Below are 23,762 nucleotides of genomic sequence, written 5' to 3'. Positions count from 1 at the left end.
TTGACGCTCCTTGAATGATCAATTTTGTCATAAAATACACTAAGAATAATCTTAAAACTAAATAAATTATATTAGGTAAAACTAAAATATAAGTGCCTAACTAAATAAATAATTCTATAGTAATATTTGCTCGTGTGGTGATGTAGGCGCTTATCCAGCGCGAAACACGTATGTGACGTGTGTATCGACATCTCGGGGGCGAGGGGTGTCCGTGCATGGAGCTCGGCCATTTGGACTTCCGCGGCGGCGCGATGTGTTCGCTCCAGCTAAATTTTTAATAATGCTCTCGTGCAACCCTTCCAAAATGTGCCGTCGGAAAATTAATTAATTGCATCAGAAACAATCATGTTCTAAATTTATTTTGTGCGTTAGTGTTTTCCCCCGCTCGGGGTTCCTACCACCTACACTACCAACACTGGCTCCGGAGTCCACCTGCTGCCCTGCTGACCCGTGAAGACCTCAAGGCCGTGACGTCACCACCACTTACATGCGCAACCACCACAGCACCAAGCGCACAGCAGGGAAGTGGCACTCGTTCATAAGTGCGTGCAAGTGAATACGGGCTCGCTTTAAATTGTATAAAGAACCACCTCTGAGATCTACTAATCTACCTACCCTCAACTTTAGTTATTTTTACAAAATCGTTTTCTTTGTTTTTAATATAGTTTTTTTATTATGTACTAGTTGTTTTACTGCCTAGAACACTAAACAACAGCTAAACTGTTACAAAGTAGCTACTACAGGCCGGCCAGGTCTAGGGTCATCTTCAATACTCTCCCTTCCGCGTTTAAACTCGCTTGACCACTTTTGAATGGTAGATAAAGAAGGAGCAGACTCACGGTAAACACAATCCATTTCCTCTTTTATGGTTTTTTGATTTTTACCCTGTTTTGTCAAGAATTTTATCACGCATCGATGTTCTAATTTAGTTAACATTGTCAATTCGCACATGATGTTCATGTTTGTTCAGCAATTGCAGAAAAACAAAAGACCATCTCGGTTCGAATTATACTTTTTTTTAATGTCAATGAATAAACCTTAGCGGCCAGTAACGAAAGAAATTTTAGAAGAGGTCGTAAGATATCAATACCGAGAATATTTTGAACGCCCCTCGTAGCAGACCGGTACTTACTTAGACTACGTCATCGTCGATTAACAAAGTAAAATAATCCTATTTAGTCACTTCCGATTATGATAATCATCACTCGTAGTTATCTGATAGAAAAATAAGAACAGTCAAGTGCGCGTGCTGCACCATCCATGCCATGCCTCATAGACATAGAGTCCGTCTAAAATTTAGACGGACTCTATGATAAATTTAGAGTAATTTAGAGTATATATCATATTAGAGTCCTCTAAATGATAAAAATAAAAACAGTCAATTGCGCGTGTTGCACCACTTGCACCAGACATATACTGCCGTATTCGAACTTCAAGATATTCACAAGAGACGACACGAACTAGATCCATTAGAGATAGGTTATAGTTTAGATTTCAACTATTTGATTTATTGCCAAACAAATTACAATTACTTAGGTATAAGATAACTAGAAATAAAATAAAAAACACAAACTACCTATAAAATAAAATAAAACACAATCTACCTATAAACTGCAGCGTTGCAGGTTAAGGGAGAGAGGTCATGACCCTCGTTCCGGGTCTTTCATGATGCAGAGGCTGTCCATCGCGGTTCAGCGTGGCAATGCGGCGAGCGTGATGGGCACCTTTGCGTCTGGAAGGGCGCGGGACGAGTTGTTTGACTGAGTTATGGCCTTGTTGAGTTAAGTTTTAATTTAGTTTTAACTTTAATGTATTTTTAATGTAAATTTGTTAATTTTCTTATTATACCTAAGTATAATAAATATATTAAACCTATGAACTTACCTACCTATAAACCAATTATAAAAAGAACACCCCATCCAACAAATCTGTCTGCGGCATGGACCCCATGACACTGGCGGCGTTACCTCTGTATCGCAAGTGAAATGTATCTGTCTGTATCACATTTCAACTAGTTCTCTTTTGCAGCTCAATTTGGGCAACCAATGTCACTTTTACGTTAAATATACCTAGTTAGATACCTATCTATTAGATGTGAATTGGATCTCTAAGTCATATCTTGTAGAAATCGTTCAAGAGTATCTCCAGAATCGCGGAAATGTCAATTTTGACAGGTTAGATCTTAAAAATATCGTTATCGTATCTTGGTGATGTCTAAAAGATGTCTATTTCAAAATCCGAATCGGGCCCATAGGGTCCGGCTTGTCTATCGCTTACCTACTTAATTCGGTCGTCCTAACTAGGATCCTATAAACAAAATGTTACAGTGCAGTCAGACTTTTACCACAGAATAAGTACCTAATAGTATTATCATCTTTTACTAAACGCGGAAATACTTAATTTTCCATGCGAGTAGGTATATAAGTCTTTCATGAACTTAATTGTGATTGGACTGATTGGCGAGGTAAAAGATAACTCAAAGCGATCATTTTCGAATATAAATTATAAATAAATATTATGGGACAAATCTTACATCAGCTGATCCGATATTCGGTGTTGTGTTCAGCACAAAAACCAAAAATCTTGGACTATTTTTCTTACACCTTGTAGAGTCCATCTAATTATAAGCTAAAATTGCACCAACTTGAGTAGAACAAAGTGAGGCAGTGTCATTAATTATATAAACGTTATAGGTACTTTCATAATAAAAAATCGGAACTAATGTACGAAATATCATTTGATATTTAAATTATAATTACCAGTCGCTTTTCGGTGAATGAAAACATCGTGAGGAAACCGCGGACTAATCCCAATAGGTACGGGCCTAGTTTTAGTCGGAGAGCTAGCCACGGAAATAGGTATGCAATTTATAGAGCAACGAAATCCCTCTAGTTAGTGTGCCATACTATCATTATTAATTAATTCGGGCGCCTGGCAGCTGTTCAGCGGTGGGTGCGGGAGTGGATGGACAACAAAGGGGTTGTAAAATCAATTGAAGGTGTGCAATTTATAGAGCTCTGAGTTTGGTGTGATATAATAGCTAATTATGTATTTAATTCAAATATAACAATGCCAGGCGTTTTATTTGGGGGAAAAGTAGTGCCAGGTGATGAAAATACACAATCACTTGTACGCCTGCAGGAAGATCACGAGCAAATTGCACCTGACTCACAATTGCTTTAAGCATAGTGTCGTATATGTCTTCTACTTTTTATACTCTGTCACAGAATAAATAACAGTACTACTCTGTTCAATTACGACTAGGTAAGTAAGTGTTAGGAAAAAGTTATATTTGAATTAAATACATAATTAGCTATTATATCACACCAAACACAGAGCTCTATAAATTGCACACCTTCAATTGATTTTACAAGCACTTTGTTGCCCATCCACTCCCACACCCACCGCTAAACAGCTGCCAGGCGCCCGGATTCATTAATAATGATAGTATGGCATACTAACTAGAGGAATTTCGTTGCTCTATAAATTGCATACCTATGGCCGTGGCTAGCTCTTAGACCATTTACCCTCTGGGTTGGAAGGTCAGATGGCAGTCGCTTTCGTAAAAACTAGTGCTAACGCCAATTACTGGGATTAGTTGCCAAGCGGACCCCAGGCTCCCATGAGCCGTGGCACAATGCCGGGACAACGCGAGGAAGAAGAAGAAGATACTTTCATAAAAATTCGACATTCAAATGCCATGCAGAGTTAGCTTGGTCAGACTCTATGTATTCAATTACCTATAGAAGCTACTTCAGTCGAGCGAGACGGAAGGCTTTGTGCTGTCCTCTTGACGGTTTCGGGCCACAGAAAAGAACAGGTCGTCCACATTCTGACGTCATTATTTGGCCTACCACAGATCACTTACACACCTACTATACACGCACACACTACTACACACGTCACATACGTCACTCGTGACACAGAATAAGTAATAGTATTATCATACTCGTGATCACAACGTATTTTAAACGCTTCGATCTTCTAAATTGTTAAATTACGACCACAATCCCGACCTATACAGTACACTCATCTCACTCGTGTAAATCTGTAAATTACAAAAGCTAAAACCCACACTCTCATTTTAAACCCTCTCATTATGTAGCAGTCACAAAAACTATTACATATTTAATAAAGTAAATTTGCTTGAACTTCCAAGTCCACAATCCACATCACAAACTCTTCAAGGCTTTATTGCCTACGATGGGTTTTGTAATGTTAACTTCACGGGATCCTGGTGCAAATAACCGAGCGTGGAAATACTGCTATCATCATGGGCACCTTCGCACGGAAAATGGCAGGGAGCGGCATTTGTTTGTATACATTTTTAATGGTGAGTAATTTAATGTGTATCATTAATTTTGTCTTTTTGATTAGTAAAAAGTAAAAAAATATATAATTCAAAAATATGTGGCTCCTATTTACAAAAATTAGACTATTTAATAAATAAAAAAGTTGAGGTTAGTGGGGTTCAGTCAGTGGGGGGCCGTAAGAGATAGGGCTCATTAAGACGGCGCGCGAACTCGTACGATTTTAGTTACATTGCGGACCATTGAGGTTACATCAATTCAGCCGACCAATCTTCTTCTTCTTCTCGTGTCGATGGTTTCGTATGTAAATAACGCAATGTAATGAAACTCGCATGCGATTTCTGGCCCGGGCTAAATAAGCCCAAGTCTGTGACCTACTGCATAATACCGGTTTTGGCTTTGTAAGCGCGCAAAAATCCTGATTTTTTTGCCGAAACCGAAACTTTGGCCGAAACTTGCAGACTCCTAAACTTCGGTCGGGCACTAAGTTTATGCTTCGATAGAGATATAGATGAAGATGAGAGTGAAAAGACATGATCTGTTATCAAAGTCAAGGCTCCTTGTGACTAGATCACTTCAAGAAGCTCAACTACTGGTACACTGTTAGAGTCAGCAACGCGCATGTGCCTTCGGGGATGCAAGCGGCCATAGACTACGTCCGCTTAGTACGTTTGATTGCCATCATCGTCGCTCTGATATTTACCTACTTATTTAGCTATATTCTCGAGTTTTTTGTTAAAAAAAAAAAGCCGATCAAACATTTACATTCGCACGTCGCTCCGCTGTATGAGCGTGACAGCGCTATGCGAGTATATAGCCATGTGTCCGCATCCAATGTGAAGACCGCCTATAGCTCGCATCATATGTTAATTATTGTATGACGCACTACAGACGACACCGGGCCGGAGCTATTCACTTATGTTGTCAAACTGCGAATGTTTATACAGTTTATACGAGGGGTATTCAAAATATTCTCGGTATGAGAATGAAAACAAACAAGTACGAAAAGTTTGATATTTTTATTTTTCAATATACTCCCCCCCTATGTTCATACACTTAAAAGATCGATCAATTATTTTTTTTAATCCCTCGTAAAAATATTTTTTATCTTTCGTGTAAAAATGCTCCTCCACTGCCGCCTTCAATGCTTCATCGTCAGAAAATTTATTTCCACGCAGATCCTTTTTAAGATTGGGGAGCAAAAAGAAGTCGCTGAGGGCTAAGTCCGGACTATACGGTGGGTGAGTAACAGTTTTAAACCCACATTCAACAATAGCTGCCTTGGCAATATGAGCAGTATGGACGGGGGCGTTGTCATGCAGAAGCATAATACCTTTGGTTAACTTTCCTCGCCTCTTTTCTTTAATTACATCCTTTAATTGACGTAGAATGTTAGCGTAGTACTGTCCTGTGATATTTACACCTTTTTCTTTATAATCGATTAGTAATACTCCTTCACAATCCCAAAATATCGTGGCCATGACCTTGCCAGCTGAAGGGATGACCTTGAACTTCTTGGGATGAGCTGAACCCTTAATGTGCCACTGCATGGACTCTTGTTTACCCTCTGGGTCATAATGATGAACCCAGGTTTCATCTCCAGTAACTATTCTTTGCAGCACCTCATCAGGATTTTCACCGCACAGGTCAATAAAATCGGAACAACAAGCTACACGCATGTCTTTTTGAAGCCGAGTCAGCATTCGCGGAACCCATCTTGCACTTACTTTTGACATATTAAGATGGTCATGTATAATATCATGTACGGTACCAATAGAGAGATTGGTTACTTGTGCTATAGATTTTACCTTCACTCGACCATCTTCCAATATAAGTTTTTCCACTTTATCAATATTTTCTTGTGAAGTAGCTACTACAGGCCGGCCAGGTCTAGGGTCATCTTCAATACTCTCCCTTCCGCGTTTAAACTCGCTTGACCACTTTTGAATGGTAGATAAAGAAGGAGCAGACTCACGGTAAACACAATCCATTTCCTCTTTTATGGTTTTTTGATTTTTACCCTGTTTTGTCAAGAATTTTATCACGCATCGATGTTCTAATTTAGTTAACATTGTCAATTCGCACATGATGTTCATGTTTGTTCAGCAATTGCAGAAAAACAAAAGACCATCTCGGTTCGAATTATACTTTTTTTTAATGTCAATGAATAAACCTTAGCGGCCAGTAACGAAAGAAATTTTAGAAGAGGTCGTAAGATATCAATACCGAGAATATTTTGAACGCCGAAGATATTACTGAACGAAATACACGAAATCCAGCGGTCGAATTTTAAAAATCGGCCTCCAGAGGGCGTAACCAAGTGACAACAAATAGAAAACGCCAATCGAAAGTGAATACATTATTGTGTGTAAAAATAGCTCTTAGTTATTTTACTGCTCGTGGCTATATTGTTTGTTAAACTGATTTTTGTAGAATTATTTCATACTTGTACCGATAAACTTATTTTTAAATGTTTGTTCTGCTTTAGAGCAGTTTATACTGAATCGGCTGTCAATGGAAAAAATAGTCCACACTATATTTAAGTATTAAAAGGTATTTTGTCAGTATTCATTCTCAGTTAGTAAATTCTTGGTGGTCAATAGTCTGAATAAGTCAATCATAATATTCATAATCATAAGTACCTAGTGTAGTATAAGAATAAGAAATAATTTACTCGTAAACGAATACAGAAGAGATAATATTTAATGGTAATAATATTTTATTTATTTCTTAATTAATATTTCTGACAGGTTTCCCATAAGTTAATTAATTTTTAGTATTATTCTAAATTAAATAAGTACCTATGTATTTTAATATTTTATGTTTCAAAGCTTTTATGAGCCATGTTGGTTGAAAATAAATATACCTATAAATGTGTAATAATAATAATAGAAAAAAAACCGACTTAGTGCACAAAACAGTTTGAAATGACATTTAGGTATTATAGCCATAGTGCATCTCAACAATTAATGTGAGCGATTAAGAGCGATTGGTCATGGAAATCTGTTCATGGCTCGCGGTCTATAAGTAGGTACATAAATATCATTAAAAATAAATCAAAATCGGTCGAGAAATGAAATGACGGAAGGCTGAGGTAACAAACATTTAAAACATATTTAATTACACAAACGGGTCTACCGCGATATAATTTCACTGTTTTTACCTTTAATTCCGACGTTTCAGCTGAGTTGCACCAGCTGTGGTCACGGACCACAAACATTCAAAAGTAACATACAACCAAATTGCGAACCTCTTCCTTTTGAAGTCGGTAAAAAATATACGGAAAACACGATGATGGCCTGTTGTATTAATTTTGATTAATTTATTGTAATGTTCGTGTAAAGTGATTTTTTTGTAGGTATCATAAACAACTTATTTTTGAAATTCAGGCAAATGTTTTGTTATTTATTTTTAATTAAAAACATATAATTAAACATTTTAGATACACACTGCAATAAAGATTTTACACGTGTAAACAGGATTCGTGGCATGCTATAATTATGGACCCAAAACATACCTTTGTACCTCGCATAGATAAAAATACATGAGGTTAAAAATCCAAAGATTCCGTCCGTTGGCAATCCATTTATAAGATAATAAATATGGCGGATATTGGCGGGCGTTTGTTGTGAAATTTGGACTGCCGTAATAAACGTCATAGTTTCATAGAAGGTCCAGTTAGCAGCAGAAGTTGCTATAAGCGGGCGAGGTGTTCAAAATTACCTTGACACGCTTTTATTCTCTTAACACTAAAGTCGCGTGAAGATTTTGAACGCCTGGCCCGCTTAATAAGCAACTTCTGCTGCTGACTGTATCACTACTAATTTTCTCTTTTTCGTGTCCCTTAAGGTTAAGGAAAAAGTAGGTCCTATGTATTATAACCAAAAATTAAATTTAAAAAAACCCCCGCCTATAAGATTATAAGAGCTGATGATCTTCAAACGGCTGAACAGATTTTCATGAAACATGGCTAAGAACACTCGGGATAAAACTATCTATGACACACAAAAAACTAAACGAAAATCGGTTCATCCGTTTGGGAGCTACGATACCACAGACAGACACGTTAAACTTATAACACCCCTCTCTTTTTGCGTCGGGGGTAAAAAGAAAAACAAAGGTAGAGTAGAAAAAATACATTTCATTTCACGATACATACAAGTATCCGCTTTATTTATTTTACTTAAAAAAATCTTAAAGAAATCTACTTTATCTCCTTAATTATAAAGTCTTCGTTCTTTAGGTATTTCACGACTAAACTAAAAGCTGAACAGGTTTCAATTAAGTTGTCCAATAGTCTTGTTTCTTATAGATAAATAAATAAAATAACAAATACACAAAAAAAACAAGAACAAACATTTTTTGCGATAATTTTATTTAATAAACACAAACTGGGTGACTGGGTGGGTCACAATGAACCCGTCTCTTTTTAATGAGTTTTTGTATATCCGTCTCTTTTTAAAGAGTAGTTGTGACGTCACAAACATAATACGTTCTCAATCTCATACCAACTTACAACACAGCTCACAAGATATAGCCCGTCCCAGCTAACTTAATGCACCAATTTGACCTAACAGAACAAAGTGAGGAGCTGTCATTATAAACGTCATATATTTGCATATAAATTTGACGTTAATGATGACAACGTTACACTTTGTCATTGCCATATCTTTATAGAAATTTGACATTACTGATGGATGACATAGCCACAGTTTGTCATCGCAAATGGGCGTTTTTTTTAGTTGTTCCCTACACTTTTTTTCAAATTTGGGATTTTTTATGTTATTTCTACTCAGAATCACGAGCTCTTTCTATCCTAATAGGAGAAAAAAAGTTAGCTATCACGGTTCCTGAGATACAGCCTGGTGACAGACGCACGGACGTACGGACAGCGAAGTCTTAGTAATAGGGTCCCGTTTTTTACCCTTTGGGTACGGAACCCTAAAAAGGGCCACAGCGGCAATAACCTGTTGCCTCGTGGAGCGGCTACGGCGCGGCAAAGTCGAGCAGCAGCTTGCCGCGCGCATGCCCCTGCGCAGCGCGCGCGTACGCCGCGCTCGCGTCGCGCCAACCCCACACTTGCTCCACGGCCACAGAGAACTGTGTAAACAAACACTTTTATTTCAAAATTATTCTCATTGAACTATATGACGACCGCCGATCAATAAAAACGTAGCCCCATTTTCCTCCCTGGATATTAACATTATGGAAAATTTACTTAGAGTAAGACCAAAGAAAGTCTGCAGCGCTAGATTAAAAGTAGTTTTTAAAAATCAGTATGCGACAACACCACATAAAATGGATTAAATAGTCTTGATACTTGTGAAATTTCTACCATATTTACCGTCTATGAAAAAATTAAGCTGTATGCACAGCTTAATTTTTATGGTAAAATAAATTTCATTCCAACAATAGATGTCACTATTAATATGTAGACATATACTAATATTGATAAATAATATTGGGAGAATGTGACATTTGGCTTCATCAAAATTAATTCGCTTTTGTAATATCCGTGACGGCGGTAAATACCTATTTCCGTACTTACAGAGGGCCTACCGCGAACACCGAAGTTCTCAATATGCGGGCATCTTTCTCTTTTACTCCCATTAAGGCGTAATTAGATTGACAGAGAAATTGCCCGCAATTTGCGAACTAAAGTTTTCGGTTAAACGAAATAAACCATTAAAACAATAAACATATATTAAAAATAAATTTTAGTTTTAACTAGTAGGTACCCATGCCGTGAGCATAAGCATGGAGGTTGTGGGTTCGAGCTCAAAACCCGGCTAGTACCAATGAGTTTCTCGAAATGTTAGAGGAAGTTCATAAGTATGCCTATACCTATTAGGTGTGTTCAATTTGCTGTGAAACCTTAGTCTAAACCAATATTATATATTATCTAAGTAGGTACATATGGTGAAGTATTAAGATGCTTCATTCCACTTACCCGTCATCAACTCCAAATTTTGTAAACATTGTCGTTTTTCAGCTTGAATCGCCTCGTGCTGACTTTTTACAAGTGTAAAATTATTCGTCATGCTGAAAAGTAACTCCCGCACGCCGGTTTTGTAAGGTTTTACCATGTTTATTCCGTTCATCACAAAACACAACGAATATTTAAACGATTTTGACAAACACATACCATTGTGCATGACGTTTACTGACTGCTAAAAAACATTGCCATATGTAGTTTTTTAATTCGCTGTCAAATTATTGCGCTGCAGACTTTCTTCGGTTTGACTCTATTGTATATTGGTTGCCATAGTTTTGTTACTAAGTAGGGTTTCGAGTTTGGACAGGCGTGGCTCTTTCCGCGATTTTCGTCGCGTCGCTACAAGTACATGCGGCCCACACAAATTTTGGTGTCTAGCCATAGTAGTTGCCGCGCACCGCTACGGAACGGATGCCTGCTCGCGCTTGCGCCACCTAGCGGTCATATCTGTCTGTCGTAATAGATAAAATAAAATATTACATTTCATTTCAAGCCTTCTGTACCTAGTACTATTATTTATTCTGTGGTTAGGAGCGAACACAGACAAGACATCCTCTAGACTGAGCATAGTAACGCTACCCCCTCTGCCACTTATACGTAGTTTTATTCCATCTTCGAGTCAATCCCGTGCCGTGATTGGTCCGTGTCCTTGAACGGACCAATCACGACACGGGATTCGCTCACCTCGTCCCCCACATCCCCGTATTTCAAAAGATAAATTAGTAGGTACCTGTCCCCGTTCAGCGCGGCGGCGTAGCAGTTGTATGTCGTCCGCGCGCGGCGCGAAGAACGCCCAGCGCACGCGCGGCAGGCACGCCGCTAGAGACGCTTTCTGAGGACAACGGTACATTGTTAACCAGGCTAATATTCCATGTGAATATCTAGGTAGGAAAATGGGGACTACGTTTTTATCGATCGGCGGTCGTCCACCTATCTTAGTTAAATGAGAGTAATTTTTAGAGATAAAAGTGTTTTCACCTCAGCAGCTCGAACAAGGGTACTTTGCTACTTAAAAACAGTGAGCAAAATCGCATTTTGCTCACTGAGTGAGACAAAATGAGCAAAATGCGATTTTGCTCACTCAGTGAGCAAAATGCTATTTCGCTCACTGTTTTTAAGTAGCAAAGTACCCTTGTTCGAGCTGCTGAGGTGAAAACTTAATTGTTGGTATATCTTAAGAAAACATGAGTGAATAGAGGTAAGTGATGAAGAAGGAATACATCTTTCGGGTTCTCTAATATGTTCTCACTGCTGAGGTGAAAAGTTTTGTGAACTACACGAGATCAAAGTTATTTTTACCCCTCCGCCCAATGGTATTAAAAAATAAAACGTGTACGTTTGTTGTATTGTTATATTAGGTTAGTTTATTACCCCCGTAAAATACCAGTTTCACCCCCACGGGGGTAATTACCCCCAGGTTAGGAACCACTGCGCTAGAGGGTATACCTGAGTAGGATGTCTGACGGCCAAGTTCTGCTGTATCAGGTCGGCGGCAGCGGCCAGGGTGCCTGGCAGCAGCCCGTTGGTGTCCGTCCTGCGCAGTAGAAGCGACGTCAGTGTGACGTGGTTGCTGAACACGCAAAGGGAGCTAGTATACTGTATACCTGTGTAGGATGTCTGACAGCCAAGTTCTGCTGTATCAGGTCAGTGGCAGCGGCCAGGGTGCCTGGCAGCAGCCCGTTGGTGTCCGTCCTGCGCAGTAGAAGCGACGTCAGTGTGACGTGGTTGCTGAACACGCAAAGGGAGCTAGTATACTGTATACCTGTGTAGGATGTCTGACAGCCAAGTTCTGCTGTATCAGGTCGGCGGCAGCGGCCAGGGTGCCTGGCAGCAGCCCGTTGGTGTCCGTCCTGCGCAGTAGAAGCGACGTCAGTGTGACGTGGTTGCTGAACACGCAAAGGGAGCTAGTATACTGTATACCTGTGTAGGATGTCTGACAGCCAAGTTCTGCTGTATCAGGTCAGTGGCAGCGGCCAGGGTGCCTGGCAGCAGCCCGTTGGTGTCCGTCCTGCGCAGTAGAAGCGACGTCAGTGTGACGTGGTTGCTGAACACGCAAAGGGAGCTAGTATACTGTATACCTGTGTAGGATGTCTGACAGCCAAGTTCTGCTGTATCAGGTCGGCGGCAGCGGCCAGGGTGCCTGGCAGCAGCCCGTTGGTGTCCGTCCTGCGCAGTAGAAGCGACGTCAGGGTGACGTGGTTGCTGAACACGCAAAGGGAGCTAGTATACTGTATACCTGTGTAGGATGTCTGACAGCCAAGTTCTGCTGTATCAGGTCGGCGGCAGCGGCCAGGGTGCCTGGCAGCAGCCCGTTGGTGTCCGTCCTGCGCAGTAGAAGCGACGTCAGTGTGACGTGGTTGCTGAACACGCAAAGGGAGCTAGTATACTGTATACCTGTGTAGGATATCTGACAGCCAAGTTCTGCTGTATCAGGTCGGCGGCAGCGGCCAGGGTGCCTGGCAGCAGCCCGTTGGTGTCCGTCCTGCGCAGCAGAGGCGACGTCAGAGTGACGTACGCGCCGAACGTGCAAGGAAGCTGCGCGGCGCCCGCGCCGCCCTGCCCTGCGCAGTCTATCACCACGTCAAATCTGCCAGATTTTTTTTTTCTTTATTAGAGAAAAACAGACAGGCAAATTAAAAAAGGGGCCAAGTGCGAGTCGGACTCGCCCATGAAGGGTTCCGTATTCAGGGGATTTATGACGTGTTAAAAAAAAACTACTTACTAGATCGCGTTAAAACCAATTTTCTGTGGAAGTTTGCATGGTAATGTACATCATATATTTTTTTGTTTTATCATTCTCTTATTTTAGAAGTTACAGGGGGGGACACATTTTACCACTTTGGAAGTGTCTCTCGCGCAAACTATTCAGTTTAGAAAAAAATGATATTAGAAACCTCAATATCATTTTTGAAGACCTATCCATAGATGTTGAAAAAAAAAATTTTTGGGTTTCAGTTCTAAGTATGGGGAACCCGGATTTTTTTTTTTAAATTTTATTTTTGTGTGAAAATCTTAATGCGGTTCAAAGAACACATCTACTTACCAAGTTTGAACAGTATAGGTCTTATAGTTTCGGAAAAAAGTGGCTGTGACATACGGACGGACGGACAGACAGACAGACATGACGAATCTATAAGGGTCTCCCCATACTTATCGACGCGGATTCGGCGAAAGCCGATAGTAAACAGCATAAACAGGTAAGGTTCGGTTCGGCTCCGTTCGGCCGTCGACGGCCGACGCGTCGGCGTCTTTTTCGCTCTTATTGCGTGGACATAAAGTTTCATTTCTATTGGCATTGCCGATTCCGCGTCGATAAGTTTGGGGAGACCCTAAGGGTTCCGTTTTTTGCCATTTGGCTACGGAACCGTAAAAAGATGAAATTAGCTTTCATTGTATGTTAAATGTAAGTATAATTATACTTGGTCAACCAGATCTTGACAGTAGAAAAAGGCGGCAAATTTGAAAAATGTAGGCGCGAAGGGATATCGTCCCATAGAAAATTTGAATTTTGCGCCTTTTTTTACTGTCAAGATTTGGTTGACCAGCTATAGTAATTGAGATTGAAGCAGTACTAACGAGCCAGCCTGTTGCAGGCTTTCAGCATAATCCTCCTGGCGACGGTCGAGGGGTTCCGCCCCCAGCGCACGCGCAGCTTCCGCCTGCTCGCTGGCACAGCTCACCACCACCTAAATAAATCACTACATAGTATAAAACAAAGTCGCTTCCCGCTGTCTGTCTGTCCAGTGTGTAGGGTTGCCAGATCGAAAGGCGCTATTATCGGGAAAAAATATAAAATTTTCGGGATTTTGGGACTTAAGTCGGGAAAAAAAACCATACCGACCGCACTATCTCTCGCCACGCATGCCCCGCGCGCTCGCTCGACGACAGTTCAGAACTTGAAATCATTGCTTTATAACGCGAACCTGTTTTTCGGGACAATTTGCACTTGGTCGGGAATCGGGAACACATGCTAAAAATCGGGAGAATCCCGCCAAATCCCGACCATCTGGCAACCCTAGTCCATCTATGTATGCTTAGATCTTTAAAACTATGCAACGGATTTTGATGCCGTTTTGTTTCAATAGAGTGATTCAAGAGGAAGGTATATGTATAATTTGTTAACCCGTGCGCAGCCGGGGCGGGTCGCTCGTAAGTAAAAAAAAAACATTTCTGATACAGTCAGCCTCAGAAGTTGCTAAGCGGGCGAGGTGTTCAAAATTACCTTGACGCCCTCTTATTCTCTTAACAATAAAGTTGCGTCAAGATCATTTTGAACTCCTCATCCGCAGCAACTATTGCTGCTGACTGTACATTCTTCACTATTTCAACGACCAAACCAAATTGTCCCCGAAATCCTGGGGTATGGTTAGAAGTGTTGCTGTTAAGTTAAAGTGGTAACACACTATCGCACCGCGACCTTGGTGCGATAGTGTGTAACCGCTTTTAATACTAACATGATGTCTGTCCCTCACTAGCAGCTGCACGGCCGCGTGTCCGACGCCGCCCATCCCTAGTACGAGGACCCGCTTCCCCCCCACCCCTCCTGGTGCTAACCCCCCGACCCGCAGCGCCGAGCATGCGGTTAGCGCTCCGTACAGAGCGCCGCCGGCTTGGAGGTCGTCTAGGTTTTCTGGTGCTAGGCTCACCTGACAACAACGATTATTATATGTATAATTATTATGGAGGTCATAGATCATAAATCATAATCATCTTCCTCGCGTTGTCCCGGCCATTTTGCCACGGCCCTCGGGGGCCTGGAGTCCGCTTGAGGTTGCTTGGGGAGCTCGATCATAGATTATAAGTCACAAATATATATGAAAGTGATTTTAGCTTGTTTTTGTCACAAACACCTTGTCAAACATGTACCATGACGGTGTTTAACAGGCATGAAGTCCGTCTGACGATCAGCAGTTATTATGGACGCTTAATTGCGACCCAAGAAACATCACGTGTGTTGTAGACCCTGAAACCCTTTTCCAGGCATAGTACGATTTATGTGCCAATATAATTTCAACTTTAGCATTCCGATTTAAGGTTCAAATTAGATTCCACTTTCGGGAAATGTGAGTTGTCTTCAATATTCATTGGAATTATTTAGATTTTTTGGGAAAACCGTGTAGATTGGTGCGTCTGCGGCCTGGAAAAGGGTTAATGTGAGCGTATATGCTACCACATTCGAAATACCTACTCACCCAAGAACTTTTAGCGAGCACGTACTCCGCGTGAGCCCCTACTCTGTGCGGCGGCAGCACGCCCCACACGCGGGCCCCCGGGGCGACGGCGGCGCCCGGCGCGGCGCCCGCCACCGTGCCCACGAAGTCTCGCCCCGGCGTTAGCGGGAACTCCAATCCTTCGCTTCCTTCGAGCGCGCGCCACGCGTTTAGCACGCGCGAGCCGTACCCACCTGCGAAAAACTTGGAGTAAGGGCCAATGTGGGGCGGTCGCAAAAGTAGCCTCGTTTAAACCTTGGTTTAATAAGTAACCACACACTTAATTGCCAACTTACTGTATGGAATGGCGGCGCTGCCACTTGTAAACGCATGTTTCACGCAGGGAAAAACCTTGGTCTCTTTGATCCCGTATGCTGTGTAACAGCATCACGTTCTACTTGTTCTGAAGTGAAGTTTGCTTCAGGTTTTCTGGACGCAGCGTACGGCGCTGAACGGAGGTTGAGATTAAGCAACCCTTCATTAGTGTAGGGCCCGAGTGGACGCTCGAGTTGGGCGTGCAGCGGGGCGGGGCGTGCGGCGTGCATGTTAAACAAATGCAAACGTATAGTAGCGGCCGTAGTGCACGCTGCTCAAATCACTTGTGAGCCCGACGCCACGCTGCACGCCCCGCCGAACGCTCCGCTCCGAGCGTCCACTCAGGCCTTACACTTAGCCGTACAATAAGTTGAATAGACTATGTACTCACTGATCATGGCGAGATCAATAGGGTTTATAGAAGACGCATGCACTCGCACGAGCAGTTCATCGGGCGCGCGGCGCACGGGGCGGCGCGCCGCGTCGAGCCGCAGCGCGGCGGCCGCGCCCGCCCCGTCCGCGGCGTACGAGTGCGCGCGCCACGCCGCCATGCGCGCCGCGCCCGAGCGCGCCTCCGCTGCCGCGCGTGCGGCGGCCATCGCCTGCTTTTAGATTATTTAGTTTTACTTTTAGACAACCATTTGTGCCTATTCTGCGTGAAACATGGGGTAGTGCTATTCTGACATTTCTGACCACTTCAGCTCTTCCATTAAACCCAGCAAAGTTCTCAACATCTTGTAAAGTGCCATAGAGATACAGAGACAAGTATACTGGGAGTCAAAGTACGAAATAAGGTTCACAGCTCCAATGTAAGAGCCGGAACTAAAGTGGCAGACATGCTAAAGACCTGTTGAAATATAAATATTTATATTTTTGTTATACTGGAAATATCGAGAAATTAAAGGAGTTGTAGGAGGCCTTTTGCAGCAGCACTCTGAGATTTCATTTAAATTAAAAGATATATGTACTTACATGCAATATTAATATATGTACATTTGTATGCACTCTTAACCCCAAAATATAGGTACTAAATCGAAAATTTTCCCAGAAAGGCCAGTTGTCTAACGATATTACTAAATCTTAGAATATTTACCTATCAAGAGAAACGAAGTGATTTTAACAAAAGTCCGCTTGTTTTTCTTATACTGCGAATCAATTGAATTGAATTGAAAATATTGATATGATAATTTGTTTTGACACTTTTTGGTGTTTGACGTTTTCACAAAAAACGAGTCGGTCGGATATTTCGCCAACTTTAATTTAAATTTAAATTAACCAAAGTGATGTAATTAATTATTTTATGAAGCTATATAACAAAAGGTTCAAATTATTTCACTGTTTGATTTTAAGTGTTTAGAGGGTAAACTTAGGTTTTGTTTTTTTTTTCTCCTTGGTACGTTTGGTACCGATCTCAAATGAATCCAAGTCTCTGAACGCTTTCTTGATCGCATTGACAATCAGCTGTTTGCATGGTCCGAATTGAACTTTGGTATTTTGTAGTGTCAATATTTTTCTTAGTTTCAAAAGGATATCAAAATCCTAAAGTACGATTCGGATCAAGTAAGCAGCATGTCAAGTTTTTGTGATTTGACTACAACACAAGTGAATTTGGAAATCAAGTGATAAATATTTAAATAAAACTTGTGTTTGAAATTAATCAAATAAAGACACAGTTTCAATAATGACTATGGAGCTATTAAAGAGAAGTATCATCAATTGTAAACGATGTTTAACCTCCAGGGGGATACACCAGAGTGGCGTTGCGGCAGTGTCCAGCAAGGTTAGTCGAGGGGGTCTAAGCACAGAATTAATAATAGTACTAGGTACAGTACAGAGGATTCACTCTCTAACAATACGCGTCTATTACGACAGATTTGACCCCTAGGTGGCGCAAACGCGAGCAGGCGTCCGTTCCATAGCAGTAACCAATCTTAGTAAACACGATGCCCAACATTCCTCTTTAAAAAAAATAATGATATTTACAGAGTTCGAAAGACAGTGGCGGCCCCTGGGAGCGGCGCGTGGTGTCAGGGCTGCAGCCGACAGGCACTCTTCACGTTGGTAACTATTTCGGAGCCCTGCGGCGCTGCGCCCGCCTACAACAGGCTGGTGAAGACCTCACGCTATTTGTGGCGGACCTGCATTCACTTACCACTCGACATGTAACTATGGTCACAATCTTATTAATCGATTGTACTAGTGCGTCTAGTGCAATTACTTGGTAGCCCTACTATTAGAAGTACTAAAACTATGTATTTGGAGCTCTAAATCTCTTATTCTGGTTCTTTGTAGTGACTGTAAATACCATCTAAATCAGCGGTCGGCAACCTTTTAGCAGCCAAGGGCCACATAGTAGTTAACGGAGTTGATGCGGGCCGCACTTTGTTAATATTTATGACTTTATCAGACATTGTCGTTTGTTAATTGTTCTGTATGGTTACTTATATGTAGGTAGATGCATAATCTTGCGATGGTCAGTTGGAATAAATCTGTCAACCAAACGGGCGTTTCCTTTAGACACCATTCCCAAATTTAACATTGGCGACGAGGATGGGATAAAAAGCCATGGTAACTATTACATACAAAATAGCCAGGGGGGCTCGCGGGCCGCAAGTGACAGGTTCACGGGCCGCGGGTTGCCGACTGCTGATCTAAATAAACCATTAGATACTTAAACAGTTTTTAGCTTTACTTTAGCACTACATTTTTCATTGGTCTGGTCAAAAGATTTTAATTTATGACAGTTGAAAAATCAATATGAAAGTATGAGGTATCTAGCTCATACTATTGTCACTGTGACAAGGTACAAAAAGGGTTGAAATGGTTGAAATTAAAATCTTTGACTGTACCATAGTCCATAAGCCATCAAATTCATGCACACTTTAAAAGCAATCGGCGGCGGAGTTTCTCAAACTTATCCAGCGACGGCGTGAAATCGACGTTCCATTACATTTTATATGCTTTCAGGATGCGCATGCGCTACGTGAGGACACCCTGGAGTTAGCGGCGTTGGCGTTGGCTTCCGGCGTGTGTCCTGAGCGCGGCGCGCTGTTCGTACAATCCGCTGTCCCGCGACACACCGAGCTCTGCTGGCTTCTCGCCTGTCTCGCCACTATGGTAACTATTATACCTATGCATAGACCTACATGTCAAATTAAAGAAATAAAAATTCTACTCTGAACGTCCAAGTCCCCAATTTTAAGTCTCCAAACTGTTTGACCCGAGGGCCATCCAGGTCTAAACCCTGTAGTTAGCAGCTTTGGCGCTGGCTTCCGTGCAGTCCGCCTTGCCTCGACATGCGGAGCTGTGTATAAGTCTACTTATACCTACATTTTCATGTACCAACACCAACAGCAACATTCACTTTTAAACTGACCATCGGTGGCCCTTATGAACATGCAAAACATTTTTGACAATGGTACAAGTCGGATTAAAGAAACCAAATGTGGTAATGCTTTTCAATCCTTTTAATGAACTCTTGACAGTTGTAGAAGTGTGAAACGAACCCAATGATATCTCATACCTATCTTTAACAGGGATTATATGTTGAATATTGAATATTTATTATAAGATTGTTTGTTTGTCAATAAAAAAACAACGGGTTGCACTCCGGGAGTGCCGATGCCGGCAGAAGTGAAAACTCAATGACTAGTGCAAAATGTCTGTATAATTGAGGTTAACGCCATCTAGCGTTATTTCGTCGCCTTACTTGAAACCCCTAAGCACATCACTGTTAGTACTCGAGTTATATTAATACCAGTTGAGAGGGAAACTCACTAGATGGCATTTAAATCAATAAAGAAAAACTCAATGACATTGTTCGATCAGGTCACGTGTTCGTCTTACGGTCACGTGATCCGTCGCGAGTTTAACATTTCCTCACCTCAAAAAGAGCACAGCGCCGCTAAAGAAGTTTACACTTAAAAAAAAAAAAAAAAAAATTTCGTCCGACCGTTCCAGGCGCGGTTACAAGCGCTGCCCCAGTTCCGCGAGAAGTCGGCCGCGCTCCGCGACGTGCCGCTCGGGCTGCTGCTGTACCCGGTGCTGCAGGCGGCCGACGTGCTGGTGTACCGCGCCACGCACGTGCCCGCCGGCGCCGACCAGCTGCAGCACCTGCAGCTCGCGTCGGCGCTGGCGCGCCAGTTCGCGCACCGCTACGGGCCCGCGTTCCCTACGCCCGCTCCTTTATTGCCAGGTGGACTAAAGCCCTTGCTACACGGTCGCCGACAAGCCTTCTAACCGTCTGTCCTTGGTCTGACCTTGGTCAGTTTTGGTCAAATTTTGTTGGAAACAACTGTACACGGTCCGTCCAGACCAAGGCCACGCGGTCTGAGGGGCTTGTCGGCGACCGTGTAGCAAGGGCTTAACTGTGACGTTAGGTAGGTACTTTATGGCACTTGGCGCTTAAGCTTTGGATTCCTCCGAAAACGGTTCCGTCATATGACGGCCGTCATATAGCGGCAGCAAAAGACGGCCGTCTTTACGGTGGCGACATGTGGAAAGTACCACGGCGTCATAACACACCGTCATCCACCGAGGTCGAAGCGGCAAATTTGAAAAATGTAGGCGAGATAGGATAACGTCCCATAGAAAATTTGAATTTCGCGCCTTTTCCTACTGACAGGATTTGCTTGATCATCTATAATTTACTTGGAGGATGAAATATCATCAGAAGAGGAAAATAATCGTAGTTTGGAATCATTTATTCAAATCTCGTGTCATTTATTCAAAATGGCGTCACCGCTATCTAATAAAACGTTCACGAAACTATCGACAAGGTCATGACGGCCGTCATCTTACGTTACGTTGGCAATCAACGTAACGTAACGCCGTCTAGGAAACCGCGCCATCTTGTTTACATAGACAACGTTCTAGTGACGTCAGTCAACGCTATATAGCGGCCGTAATATGACGGCACCGTTTTCGGAGGAATCCAAAGCTTAACTGTGACGTTAGGTAGGTACCTTATGGCACTTGGCGCTTACGACGCATAGCGCCGCAATAATAATAGCGCGCGGCGGCGGAGCGGCGTTAATAATAGCGTAAGCGCCAATGGCCATAAGGTACCTTTACCCGTGGGACGTCACAACTTATCTTCATCAACCTCGGCTACTATACTTGGTCAAGCAGATGTTGATTCTCCAAATTGTGGGTTTGGTTTCCTCCGATAGCGGTGCCGTCATATAGCGGCCGTCTCCATACAAATACTGCGACATCCATATTTAGCCGTATTATTTAGTATGGAGACGGCCGCTATATGACGGCACCGCTATCCTAGGAAAACCGATCTTAAGAGAAGATACCTACCACGCATTGGTGGAGTGTGCTCGGATCGGAGCCGACCGCAGGGCATTTGAAACGCAAGCCAAACTTAAACTAACTGACGTGGGCTTATGTAATATTTTGTTGTCTAAACCTACATCTAAGCAGACTATTAAATTGTACCACTTAATAATCAAATTGTTAAATTGTAGACAATAATCATATGTAACTATTATGAGGCCGGCATCATCGCTCAGCGACGAAGGCCTTTTTTTCCTAAATAAAGATATAGAAAAAAAGCAAATTTTGTCAGTAGAAAAAGGCGGCAAATTTGAAAAATGTAGGCGCGAAGGGATATCGTCCCATAGAAAATTTGAATTTCGCGCCTTTTTTACTGACAAGATTTGCTTGAGCAGCTATATCTTTCATGCTGATTTATTTTGTTTCGGTTCATTAATGAAGAGGCGTGACAAGTATCAAACCCTAAGCGGTGGGGCTCCCGACCGAAAGAAAACTAAAAAAAATTGATATTGGCAGTTTTAGGAGCCGTAGCTGGGTGCGGTTATCGTAATACAACATTCCTAATATACGGCGATACAACATCTATCTTACCGAAATTGATCCTTTGTTGGTCTTAAATAAATTTAATTTAATTTAACTAACGTGATGGTGTAGCGTGTAATGTGAACCGTGACTGGCACAGCAGCAGTATTGAAAACATACATCTTAATTTAAATTTTCCATACCCTCCTAAGGCCTAAGGTCCTACCTATTCAGTTCGATGTAATTTAAACCATGTTCAATTGGAACATGATTTAAAGTCGCTTTTGCTTTGTTTCGTTCAATTTTCAATCAACGCAAAATCAACTCTATTTCCTACAATTTAGGTTCAAATTTCAGTGGCAAATTTTTGATGTTTCGTTTATACGGCTGGGCCTTAGGAGGATGTCATACTATCAAGAAAATATGATTTATTTATTTATTTAAACTTTATTGCACAAAATATATACAACAATGTACAAATGGCGGACTTAATGCCAAATGGCATTCTCTACCAGTCAACCATAGGGCCCAACAGAGATACCTGATTTATGTATATTCTTTGGCAGTTACAACTATTGCTGAATGCGTTAATGATTATTGATCCATCTATTTTTCATTCCTCATCTACGATATCACAAATGTTGGTCTCGTATGTCAGATGACGGCAGCGACCGCATCCGCAACCTGCGCGACCCCGCCAAGAAAATGTCCAAATCGGACCCCGAGGGGAAATCACGAATATTGCTGACAGATGATGACGCCGCCATCGCGCTCAAGCTGAGGAAAGCCGTCACAGATTTCAACCCGGAAGTAAGTAGCCTGACGATAAAAATAATGCATAAGTACGTCAATGCAAAAATAACTCCTTCCCTTAGAGTTTACCGGAAAATTCTAAAAAGGCGTAAATCCGAATGATAGTCATTATAAAGGTGACAGTTCGAACCAAAAACAAGCAAAATACATACGTCATAAGTTCTTGGTTTCTTGTCTAGGTATTTCCGAGAATTCTAAAACCACTGGGTTTTTTTTTGCGCTTTTATCGATAGTTAGGTAATTAAAGTTTTCGGTGATTTTATTTTTAATAACACTCCGAACCTTGTTGTAGGTAACCAAAGATAACTCTTACAGGTGACGTTTGATCCGGAAAACCGGCTAGGCGTGTCGAATCTTGTGCAACTGCACTGCTTGTCAACGGGCATGACAACTGACGAAGCGGTAGAGGCGGCGAAAGGACTCACGACGGCGCAATACAAGGTACTTATTCAAGTTGATCATGAAGATTTCTAGGTTTGAAGTATACATCAATCATTAAAAAAGAATTAAAGGCTAGGTTAAAAGGGATATTGCAATTATCTTTAAAAATGTTAGTGTAACATGACAAAAAAAACAGTCTATATTAAGGTGCTTAAGTTGAGGATATTCGTAAATTTGTATTTATTAAACAATACATAATATTTATCGCCTCGTCCTCCACAGCCATTACATATTACTAGTTTTTATATCCCAGATACTAAAATGGCAGTTTGATTTGAAAATTTACCTACATCCCAAATCATCCTGATTTTGTACTTTACTTTATCCTAAAATGACAGATCTGTTGGACGAATTTGGGCAATCAAATTGTGTACTATCTAGTATATAAAAACGAAGCTTAATTTGTTTGTGGCATTAAATTTAAACGACGTTTTCTCTCTTACTAGGGCGTGGTAGCCGACGCGCTAGCTAAGGAACTCCGGCCCGTGCGTGCACGCTATTTAGAACTACGAGAGCGACCGCGACTAGTCCGCGACATCTTGCACCGCGGCGCCGAGAAGGCGCGGCGGCGCGCCGACGAGACCTACGCCGATGTCGCCACGCGCGTCGGTTTAACCGCGTCGGCGTTGCCGCCTCACAGCTTGCTTGACGCCGCCGCCGCCGAATAGACTGCTCAACACTATTTAATTGTTAATTTAAGTAGATAATTTTGTTACGATATTTTATTGTAAATAAAGATTGTTAGGTTTAACGTTTTAAATTATTTTATTTGTGATAAAATACTGATTTGTTGATATATTAAGTTATTTAAGTTTTAAGGTACCTACTTAATATAGGTAAATTACACAAATATTTTGGAGACAATCTTAGACA

At 41.8% G+C, this 23,762-nt stretch overlaps 2 protein-coding genes across 2 annotated transcripts; one reads left to right on the top strand and one right to left on the bottom strand.

Annotated features, from left to right (window-relative positions):
• Positions 1-9,270: 9,270 nt before the first annotated feature.
• LOC134652134 (reticulon-4-interacting protein 1, mitochondrial) lies at positions 9,271-16,431 on the bottom strand. The gene is made up of 7 exons (XM_063507301.1): positions 16,222-16,431; positions 15,498-15,709; positions 14,760-14,951; positions 13,882-13,991; positions 12,707-12,892; positions 11,036-11,108; positions 9,271-9,410 (listed from the first exon to the last, which is right to left on the bottom strand). Exons 1-7 carry the CDS (start codon positions 16,427-16,429, stop codon positions 9,297-9,299), a joined length of 1,095 nt encoding a protein of 364 aa, XP_063363371.1. The 5' UTR covers positions 16,430-16,431; the 3' UTR covers positions 9,271-9,296.
• Positions 16,432-17,467: 1,036 nt separating this feature from the next.
• LOC134652245 (tryptophan--tRNA ligase, mitochondrial) lies at positions 17,468-23,597 on the top strand. Its single transcript, XM_063507416.1, has 7 exons — positions 17,468-17,610; positions 17,816-17,992; positions 18,798-18,947; positions 19,791-20,025; positions 22,294-22,445; positions 22,764-22,889; positions 23,336-23,597. The coding sequence occupies exons 1-7, from the start codon at positions 17,512-17,514 to the stop codon at positions 23,555-23,557; spliced, it is 1,161 nt and encodes a 386-aa protein (XP_063363486.1). The 5' UTR covers positions 17,468-17,511; the 3' UTR covers positions 23,558-23,597.
• The last annotated feature ends 165 nt before the right edge of the window (positions 23,598-23,762 follow it).

This window comes from Cydia amplana, chromosome 11 (genome assembly GCF_948474715.1).
Source record: "Cydia amplana chromosome 11, ilCydAmpl1.1, whole genome shotgun sequence".
In the NCBI taxonomy this organism is placed as follows: Eukaryota; Metazoa; Arthropoda; class Insecta; order Lepidoptera; family Tortricidae; genus Cydia; species Cydia amplana.
This window is presented reverse-complemented; position numbering and strand designations above follow the sequence as displayed.

Bases quoted from the DNA above. Each gene is read 5' to 3' on its own strand.
- LOC134652134 (XM_063507301.1), bottom strand. From the start codon at position 16,429: ATGGCCGCCGCACGCGCGGCAGCGGAGGCGCGCTCGGGCGCGGCGCGC. The intron at 13,992-14,759 runs GTTAGTATTAAA...TGATTTATTTAG, and splicing joins TAGTGAGGGACAGACATCAT to GTGGTGGTGAGCTGTGCCAG. The intron at 12,893-13,881 runs GTTAGTACTGCT...AAAATCTGGCAG, and splicing joins AGCCTGCAACAGGCTGGCTC to ATTTGACGTGGTGATAGACT.
- LOC134652245 (XM_063507416.1), top strand. From the start codon at position 17,512: ATGACTATGGAGCTATTAAAGAGAAGTATCATCAATTGTAAACGATGT. The intron at 17,993-18,797 runs GTAACTATGGTC...ATATGCTTTCAG, and splicing joins ATTCACTTACCACTCGACAT to GATGCGCATGCGCTACGTGA. The intron at 22,446-22,763 runs GTAAGTAGCCTG...TAACTCTTACAG, and splicing joins TCACAGATTTCAACCCGGAA to GTGACGTTTGATCCGGAAAA.